This window comes from Maylandia zebra, linkage group LG16 (assembly GCF_041146795.1).
Source record: "Maylandia zebra isolate NMK-2024a linkage group LG16, Mzebra_GT3a, whole genome shotgun sequence".
Classification (NCBI taxonomy): Eukaryota; Metazoa; Chordata; class Actinopteri; order Cichliformes; family Cichlidae; genus Maylandia; species Maylandia zebra.
The window spans coordinates 23,406,473-23,416,877 of NC_135182.1; the positions used below are offsets into that span (position 1 = coordinate 23,406,473).

The following is a 10,405-nucleotide window of genomic DNA, read 5'->3' on the forward strand; positions in this document are numbered from 1 at the left end:
GGTCCCATCTGTTTCAGTGATGATAGTGATACTACATTATTCTGCTTTATATAAAGACTGCAAGTGCCCAATCACGACGTCGCACGTTGGCTCCAGTCAAGTTTGGTCGCGTTTTCTCCGTTATTCATTTGGAAACGAAACTAAAGAAACAAAAGGAGCCACTGAGGTATTTTTTTCTCTAATGTTCCAGTGAAACGAAACTTTCTGAGCTCCAACAGGTTACCCTACTACCTGTTGTTGTCCCGCCGCTTGCTAGATGATTCTGCAAACCCATTTTAAAAAAATGGGGGCGCTTTTTCAGCTTTATTAGACAGAACAGACGGAGCAGACACGCGGCAAACGCGGACGCTCCACGCCATGCGGCATATGTTCGTCCGCTCATCCTAGTGAACTATACCGGGCCCTCTCCTGCTCCCCTTTTTATTATTATTTTTAGTTTTTCTTTTTTTTAAATCACTCACAAAACGGGCTACAGCATGTTCTTGCAGGAAAACTATCAAATGTAACATTCAATCCTGCGCCGTTATTTCATTCTTTATTTTATGGGTTTTTTCTTACTGCGTTTGTAAGATAAGTACTTACATTCTGTATATGCACGGCTCTGATATTCGCCTGTTAGACCCACTGAGAGCCAGCATCGGCGGTCCAAAGGCGTTACTAGGTTTTTGAAACATTGGGCGCTTAGCCCAGCCCTATAATCTTCTGGTTTTTCACTAACAATGTCATTCGTTAAGTAAATTATTCAAGATAGTTTATCTGAATTTTAGGATCACATCTTTTTACATGCTCATTCTGGTTCTTCCACAGAAGTGGGTCGGACTGTACTTAAGTAGTTTTCAGGTATCTATATTTTACTTGAGTACTTATTAACTTTTTACTTTTACTCCCTATATTTTAACACAAATATAATTACTTTCTACTTTTTACATTTTCATAACGGACTTGTTACTTTTGGTTAAGCGGTGTCATTTATAACGGAAATGTTTGGGAATTAAAGTGGGTTGAAAGTAGTTCATATGATGTGCTTTAAGAAATTACATATTTTAGTTAGTTTGCAGGACTGTGGTGAATTCACAGTAAAGATCTGTGTTAGACTGATACACAGTGGCTGTGGTTGTGATGGTCAGACTTATGTTACATCAAGTGTAGCAGGGATGAATTTGCATTTAAACTGGTGATGCTTCGATTCATTCACTGTCAGGTGGGTATTCAGTAATAATACATGGTGTTCTAGCTAAACCGGTTTTCATGTTGCCTCGTGATCAGCTATTAACAAACTGCAGAGCTCGTGATTCATCACATTTATAACAACTCTGATGTGTCCACCTTAACCTTCACAACTAGAACCTAAGCTCCAAAACCCAAAACATGTCTTTGCGTTAATGAGGTGAGTCTCTTCAACACAAAATATACTAATAGAAGAATGTACCTATTGCAGTTCCCTCCAGGCTTGGATTAGATGTGTCATTAAGGCAAGCGTCTAATATGCTTGTAACACCTTGAGCTCCCATTGTATCGCACTAACTTTGTAAAGATCCTTACTTCTTTTTTCTATCTTTACATCCCTTCAGTTACAGGGATGTGATAATTTACACTAAATATGTAGAGATTTAGTACGTGTGATCTGGACACAAGTGATGGAGGCACAACTTGTAGAACTTTGGAAAGCTCATCCGAGCCTTTTCCATGTGGCCTCACAAAATTATCACGACCACAACAACCGTGAAAATAGTTGGATTTACATTGCTGCTCAATCACAGCTGCCTGATCAATGTTTTTCATTAGCAATTTAGCAAAGTTGATGGTGGTGGTGTGTCTGTGTGAGTGAAAGACAGAGAGAGAGAGCGACAGATTTTCTGTTATAACCTTCATTTTATGGAGGCACAGTGTGAGCACTCAGGTCGCATCAGAGCATCGGGCGGTATAGTGCGAGACCCTGCATCGTGAGCTACCAACTTCTAACCCCTGTGAGTCAATCGTGCAGTTTGAGCAGGAGCTGAATAATGTTACTGAAAAAAATCGCACAGTGTCTGCCCAGCTTTAGGTGTAGTGTCGTCCGAGACTTGCACCACAGTGTCGGCGTTTGTTTCCCTGTTGGCCATGCTTCTTGTTATGGTTATCTGTTGTCTTCCGGTATTTTCTCCGCAAGCGACCTTTCCTCGACCAATGAGATGAGCGGTAATCTGAATTGTCATACTCGAATTGTCATAAGTGTGCTGTCAGCTCATTGGTCACAAAGCAGGAGAGGGGCTGGGAATTATGTTTTCAAACAAAGCGTTAATTCCATTAACATTTATAGACTACTTTTTATTCTCACTGTATTACGGGACAAAGTGCGTTCCTCATTAGCTCAATACGGGACGTGTACTTTTGTTTCGAAATACGGGACGATTCCGTTTTTTATGGGACGGTTGGCAACCCTAGTTTCTGTCCCTCCACACATACGACTCGGTTCTGCTTCTATGCCCCATCCCTGTTTACTATTTCCCACCGAGGCTTCTAGACTTCTGATTGGCCAACATTTCTGCACGGTTAGAAATATATCGCCACCTGTTGCTTTGGCATGTTCCTAGCAGCGTTTTCCTTCATTTCTGCCTTTACGTGTGGACGGGATTATTTTTTAAAACGAAAACGGAAAATCTCCGTTTTCAAAAATACCCGTAGCCTTAATTCTACATTGCCATAGATGGTGGTCGAAGTTTAGGGAGAGAGTCAAAGTCAGCAAACTTCAGAGATTTTTTGCTGTCAGATTTTGCTGGTATTACTGGGTACAGTTTTTATGTCACACTGGCCACTGACACATTAAAATTAAATGATACAGTGTGTAATGAACCGCTGATCTGTAGCAAAAGTCATCCTTGCGGGGGTTGTCGGAACTGTATGCGCAGGCGCACTGAGGACAGATGCGCTCAGAGGCCTGCCCCGTAATGTGTATGGAGCAGTCTGTCGCGGCAGGAATAAGTTGTACAAAGTCCATGTAAGTTACGATAATACTTTGATAAGTGATAAGTGTGTTTCTAATGTAAGGTATGTTGCTGTGTTTGTATTGTGAGCTATCTGAAAACCTTTTCATTCTGTATTTACGTTACTTACATCCATGTGCTATTTTTTAGCTAGACATGTGTGTCATGCAAGCTAGCAGCACCCCATGAGAAACGGGCCGAAGTGTTTAAGTGTTTACCGGAGTTTTTGCACCCTTGGCAAGCGGACTGAGGTATGTGATGAGAGGTGATCTGTTGTTATATTTTATTTAACTGAACTGTGTAACCCCCTTGATGCTGTTTGAAGTAACCCCTTTTGCTTTATTTAATCTGTGACTGTATATCTCAGAATTACTTGTTTGAACTTGCCTGAGTTAACTTAAGCTCATTGTTGTTATTGCTCATTGTTATAGTTTAAAAGGTACTGTACGGGTATCAATTTTTTCTTATATTATAGTTTTCACGGTGCTCAACGTCCAGAGAAGGAGCCGTGTGTGGTGAGGAAATAAATGGCTGCACCCGTTAGAGACTCTTCTGTCGTTCTTGATGCCAAGGGCTGCTGCAGTGAAAACTCATCGCTGCCTTGCAGCCATCTACACTCATCTTATTCTTTCGTCGAACTGTGAGTAAAGGAGTGTATCGCATCATCCAGAGACTGCTGGATCAGTAAAGGACTCAAAATAAGGACATTATAAATACAATGTCATGCACACCTTCATCTTGTAAACTGTGTGAGCAAATGATCTTCAACATGGCAGTCTAAAGTAATGCAAGAAAGAAAGACCTCTTCTGTATTTAACACAGTAGCATGTAAAGTTGTGATGCTGAATATCCCACATTTCTTGCATCAGAATGTCTAAGACTGAATCTGGGCTTTATGCTATCAGTTGTACTTCTGTAAAAACTTAGGTGGCAAATTGTCTGATTTGAGGGCATCATTAGTATTATTTGGGTTTTGTTGCCAGTCTGTGAGGTTAAAGGTGCAAATATCTAAGTTGAGTGTTAATAAGTTTTGAAACCACCACTCAACCCATTTGAGTTCAGATATATACACTTAAAAGGGCAGGTGCAACAAGCCAAAAATAAAATTAATAATAATGTTGTCCCCTGTTGAAGAAATAGACAAATCTACAGAGGCACAAGAGGCCAGGTCCAGCTCCAGAGAGCGAAGACTAACAGAAAAGGGGCAGGAGATGCATGAACAGGAAGCCAAGAAAAATGAAAGGTCATTTAGCAAGGCATATGAGTCCTGGAAGGAGTTAGCAAGAGGAGTTAGAACAAAGCTGAAAGGTTTCTGCTCAAACGAAGACCTTGTTAGAACACAAACGGACATTAAGGCTAAAGAAGCATTAATGCATGAACTGTATGAGCCTATCCGACGTAATCATACTTCTACTCCAGATGTTGTCAAGAAAATGGATGCGTGTGTTGCCCTAACAACAGAAATTTGTGATCTCATTAGTAAACGACTAGAAGATATAGATGAGACTTTTAATGACAGGCTCGAGAAGGAGCGTGTAAGGATGATATTAAGTAAGGAGGAGTATGGATCTGTTTTTGGGAAAACTGAAACAGAAACAGTTATTTCAGAGCATTCAAAGGGCTCAGATTCATACTCTGGAGCCACCTCTACGACTTCTAGCAAACGTGTGGATGCCGAAGCTGACCCTTTAAAGTTTATAGACTGGAAGATATCCTTTATGGCATTGATTGGCCACAAACCCCTCCCCGCAGGCGAAAAAATGTTGTACTTGAAAAGTTATCTTGCAGGTGAGGCACGGAAGGCGGTCGAAGGATTCTTCTATCGAAACTCAGAAGATGCATATCAGGGTGCCTGGGAGATTCTTCAGGAGAGGTATGGAAGTTCATTTGTCGTCCAAAAGGCTTTCAGGGATAAACTGATGAAATGGCCAAAAATAGCTCCCAATGACCCAGTAGCCCTCAGAGAGTTTTCAGATTTCCTTCAAAGTTGTGCTGAGGCCATCCCTCATGTTAAAGGGCTGGCAATTCTAAATGATTGTGAAGAAAATCATAAACTTCTCAAAAAACTGCCCGAATGGCTGGTACGCAGATGGGGTCGCGTTGTTGTGGATGAACTAGACAGATGTCAAGAGTATCCACCATTTGCTCATTTCACCAGATTTCTACAAAGGGAAGCTAGAATAGCCTGCAACCCCATTGCTTCTCCCTTCTTATTAACCACTAAAGTAACAGATGAAAGGCTTCCTAAAAGAACCAAGGCACTCAGCACCAATGCTCAAGCTAAACACTCTGCAGGTAAACCAGGGACCTTAATTTCAAAGCCAAGACCTCCATGCTTCGTCTGCAACGATGAAACACACGGTGTCACCAAGTGCCCAACCTTTGCCACAAGGCTTCCTGATGAAAAGAGAGCTTTCATTCGTGAAAACCGTCTTTGCTTCGGCTGTTTAAGAAAGGGTCACACTAGTAAAGAATGCAAAAGAAGGCACACATACACTATATGTGGTCGAAATCATCCAACTTGCTTGCACATAGAGAGAATTGAGGGAGCCAGTGAAATGTTAAACAGTGATTCACCATCTGCAGGAAATGAGACAAAGGAAGTCCGCAATGTCATGTCACACACATTGACAAGACACTCCTCGGCTACGTCTAGCATTGTTCCAGTTTTTGTGTCATTGGCAGAAGACCCCCACAGTGAGATTCTCACATATGCTCTGCTTGACACACAGAGCGATTCAACTTTCATCTTGGGAGATCTGGTCTCTGCACTAAATGTGAAGACTCAGCCAGTGCAATTAAGGCTCAGTACAATGACAGCAGTAGACACAGTCATAGCTAGCAAAGTGGCTTGTGGATTGCAAGTTCGTGGGCTCCATAGTGAGTCGCATGTTAAGCTACGCCAGGCATACACAAGGGATTTCATCCCAGTCGATAAGTCTCACATTCCTACAAAGGACACCGCACTTCAGTGGCCACATCTGAGGCAACTGGCAAACAAGCTGCAGCCACTTCAAGACTGTGAAGTGGGATTGCTGATTGGCTATGATTGCCCATCAGCACTGGCCCCTCTAGAAGTCATTGTAGGGTCAGAAAACCATCCATTTGCTCAAAGAACCGTGCTTGGCTGGAGCATCATAAGATCAGCAAATCCATATCTTGATAGAAAGGAACATCAAAGCTTTGTACACAGAGTGGCAGTAAAGGAAATGCCATTGCCTCCGGTCAATGATGCGTTAAAGGTCTTAGAAATGGATTTCAGCGAAAGAAACTATCAAGATAAATATGTTTCTCAAGATGATGTTCATTTTGTAAAACTCCTCGGCAGCACAATCAGGAAAAGGAAGGATGGACACTATGAGATGCCACTTCCTTTCAAGGGCAGCTCTCCACCCATGCTGCCAAACAACAAGCGACTGGCTGAAGCTCGTTTGCAACACCTCAAGAGGAAGTTAAGGTCCAATAGGCAGTACCATGACCATTACACAGCATTCATGGAGGAAACCATCAGCAAAGATGTTGCAGAACCAGCCCCCCCAGCACATGAGGGAGAGACAATTTGGTACATCCCACATCATGGGGTGAACCATCCTAGGAAACCAGATAAACTTAGGGTGGTCTTCGACTGTTCAGCCAAGTTTCTGGGCATCTCTCTGAATGACACCTTATTGACCGGCCCTGATCTGATAAACTCTCTAGTAGGAGTTCTCTGCCGCTTTAGGAGGGAAGCAGTAGCCATCACCTGCGACATTTAAAAAATGTTCCATCAGTTCTATGTTCCACCCAACATGCGGAACTACCTGAGGTTCCTATGGTGGAAGGGCGGTCAGCTGGAAACAGAACCCCAAGAGTACAGAATGGCGGTGCACCTTTTCGGTGCTGGTTCCTCTCCAGGGTGTGCCAATTTCGGCCTTAAATATCTTGCACAGCAATGCGAAGCCGATTATCCTTCGGCTGCTGCTTTCATTGAAAATAACTTTTACATTGATGATGGACTGACTAGCGTCCCATCAGTCACAGAAGCTACAGACCTGATTATCAATGCACAGCAGCAACGTGGTGTTGCGCCTTCAGAAAGGGCAGGAACCACTGGACCTCTCAACCTTAGCCTGGATTCAACAGCGGAGGGTCACGTACTTGGCATTCAGTGGTCAATAGAAAGTGACACCTTCAGCTTCAACATTGACAAAAGGGACCAACCCTTAACTCGTCGTGGTATCCTGTCCGCTGTCTCCTCCCTCTACGACCCTCTTGGTCTTGTAGCTCCCTTTATCCTGAGTGGTAAATGTATTCTCCAGGAGCTGTGTTGCATGGGCATAGGTTGGGATGATCAGCTTCCCGATAGCCTACATGCACAGTGGGAGCAATGGAAAAGGAATCTACACAAGCTAAAGGAAATAGCGATACCCAGATGCTACCATCCTCCAGACTTTGGCAACATAGTGAGGGTGGAACTGCATCACTTTTCAGATGCCAGTAACATAGGTTATGGTGCATGTTCCTACCTCAGATACATGAATGGAAAGGATGAAGTACACTGTAGCCTTGTGTTAGCCAAAGCAAGAGTTGCACCAACAAAGCTCATGAGCATCCCAAGGCTGGAGCTTTCGGCTGCAGTAATCTCCGCAAGGCTAAGCGTCATGTTAAAAACAGAGCTCGGCATGCAGATTGACGAGGAATTCTTTTGGACTGATTCCCAAGTTGTATTGGCCTACATCAGCAATGAGGCACGGCGATTCCATGTGTTTGTCGCAAATCGTGTTCAGCTAATCCGAGAAACCACAGATCCTGCTCAGTGGCACTATGTGGATACGGCAGAAAACCCAGCTGACCACGCTTTGAGAGGTCTATGTGCAGGGGACATTCTGTCAACGAACTGGTTATCGGGTCCTAAATTTCTATGGAAACCTGAGATACACCCAACACTACATTTTTCACCAGATTTGCTAGTCTGTGACCCTGAAGTTAAATCGGTGAAAACCTTTGCCACCCATGCAAATGAGCAAAATGACATTCTGAACTGTCTAAGCCGCTTTTCCAGCTGGACAACGCTCATTACAGTAGTTGCAAGAATTAAGAGACTAGGCATGAAGTCAGATCGTGTCAGCAGCATTGTGACGGTAGAGGAAAGGAGAAAAGCTTGTGAGCTAGTAATCAGTCTGGTTCAGCGACAAGCCTTTTGCAAGACATAAAGACACTTCAGAAGGGCAACTCTCTTCCATGCTCTAGCCCCCTAAGTTGTCTTGATCCCATCTTAGATGAAGGACTTCTTCGTGTCGGTGGAAGACTGACAAAGGCAACGCTCAGTCGAGAACTAAAACACCCGGTTATCCTTCCAAAGGAAAGTCACATCACAAGACTAATACTGTCTCATTACCATGCCACCATCTGTCATCAGGGTCGCAGTCAAACCCTAGCAGAACTCAGAGCAAATGGGTTTTGGGTGCTTGGGGGAAGCAAAGCAGTTGCCAAGTTAATACATAAATGTGTGCAATGTCGAAAACTTCGGCGCCCCACCGAGGAGCAACGCATGGCAGAGCTCCTAAAAGAAAGGACTGAAGCCTCCGCTCCTTTCTCGTACTCTGGTATGGATTGCTTTGGTCCATTTTCCATCAAGCGGGGCCGTAAGGAGTACAAAAGGTATGGGCTTATCTTTACATGCCTGTCTTCACGTGCTGTTCATATCGAGATGCTAGAAGACCTATCAACAGACGCATTCATCAACGCCCTTAGATGCTTCATCAGCCTCAGAGGAGCTGTTTGCCAACTCCGCTGTGACCAAGGCACAAACTTTGTAGGAGCCAGAAATGAGTTCAGAGAGGCTCTCAAACAATGTGACATGCAGGCACTGGAGGCTTTCCTGGCAGACAAACAGTGTGAGTTTGTTTTCAATGCTCCTTCTGCAAGTCATGCTGGTGGCATCTGGGAACGCCAAATTAGAACCATTCGTAATGTGCTAAATGCCACTACTGCTCAGTGTGCAGGAAGACTAGACGATGCCTCTCTTAGAACTTTGTTTTATGAGGCCATGGCTATTGTAAATAGTCGCCCCTTGACTGTGGACAGTATCTGTGACCCAAAGGCACCTGAACCTCTTACTCCGAACCATCTTATACTGATGAAGTCCAAAGTTGCTCTACCACCACCTGGAAATTTGTGAGAGAAGACTTGTATGCAGCGAAGAGGTGGCGTAGAGTACAATACTTAACTGAGCAGTTCTGGGGTAGGTGGAAAAGAGAATACCTCATGAATGTCTCCACAAGACAGAAGTGGCACAAAACCCGCCGTAATCTAAAAGTGAATGACATTGTTATCATCAAGGAAGATATGTTACCAAGGTGTCAGTGGCAACTGGGGCGTATCGTTGAAACTATCGAAGGCGATGATGGTTTAGTCCGTCGGGTCAAAGTTCAAGTAGGAGTCCGAAGTCAGACCAAGAAACAGGACCGTGCTTTCAAGCCCCCCATTATCGAGCGGCCTATTCAAAAACTGGTGGTTCTTGTTGAAAGAGAGTAATAACAACCATGTTATTATCTGAGAGGAACTGACATAAACAATGTAACAGTCCAGGTGGCACCTGCTCTATGATGTTTGTACACCTGTATATTGGTTGAAGTGGTTTCATTTTGTTGTTGTTCAAATCATGTATGATTAGCTAGTTTGTAAATCATAGCATGATTGGTGGGAGTGTAATGAACCGCTGATCTGTAGCAAAAGTCATCCTTGCAGGGGTTGTCGGAACTGTATGCGCAGGCGCACTGAGGACAGATGCGCTCAGAGGCCTGCCCCGTAATGTGTATGGAGCAGTATGTCGCGGCAGGAATAAGTTGTACAAAGTCCATGTAAGTTACGATAATACTTTGATAAGTGATAAGTGTGTTTCTAATGTAAGGTATGTTGCTGTGTTTGTATTGTGAGCTATCTGAAAACCTTTTCATTCTGTATTTACGTTACTTACATCCATGTGCTATTTTTTAGCTAGACATGTGTGTCATGCAAGCTAGCAGCACCCCATGAGAAACGGGCCGAAGTGTTTAAGTGTTTACCGGAGTTTTTGCACCCTTGGCAAGCGGACTGAGGTATGTGATGAGAGGTGATCTGTTGTTATATTTTATTTAACTGAACTGTGTAACCCCCTTGATGCTGTTTGAAGTAACCCCTTTTGCTTTATTTAATCTGTGACTGTATATCTCAGAATTACTTGTTTGAACTTGCCTGAGTTAACTTAAGCTCATTGTTGTTATTGCTCATTGTTATAGTTTAAAAGGTACTGTACGGGTATCAATTTTTTCTTATTTTATAGTTTTCACGGTGCTCAACGTCCAGAGAAGGAGCCGTGTGTGGTGAGGAAATAAATGGCTGCACCCGTTAGAGACTCTTCTGTCGTTCTTGATGCCAAGGGCTGCTACACAGTGAAAAAGTGAAATCACATTAAACAGACA

General features: G+C 43.4%; 1 protein-coding gene across 1 annotated transcript; it reads left to right on the forward strand.

Annotated features, from left to right (window-relative positions):
• The first annotated feature begins 2,889 nt into the window (after nt 1-2,889).
• LOC143413014 (uncharacterized) lies at nt 2,890-10,306 on the forward strand. The gene is made up of 3 exons (XM_076875117.1): nt 2,890-2,977; nt 3,114-3,214; nt 3,439-10,306. The coding sequence occupies exon 3, from the start codon at nt 6,722-6,724 to the stop codon at nt 8,153-8,155; it is 1,434 nt and encodes a 477-aa protein (XP_076731232.1). The 5' UTR covers nt 2,890-2,977; nt 3,114-3,214; nt 3,439-6,721; the 3' UTR covers nt 8,156-10,306.
• Nucleotides 10,307-10,405: the final 99 nt, after the last annotated feature.

Coding starts and splice junctions, on each gene's coding strand:
- LOC143413014 (XM_076875117.1), top strand. CDS start 6,722: ATGTTCCATCAGTTCTATGTTCCACCCAACATGCGGAACTACCTGAGG.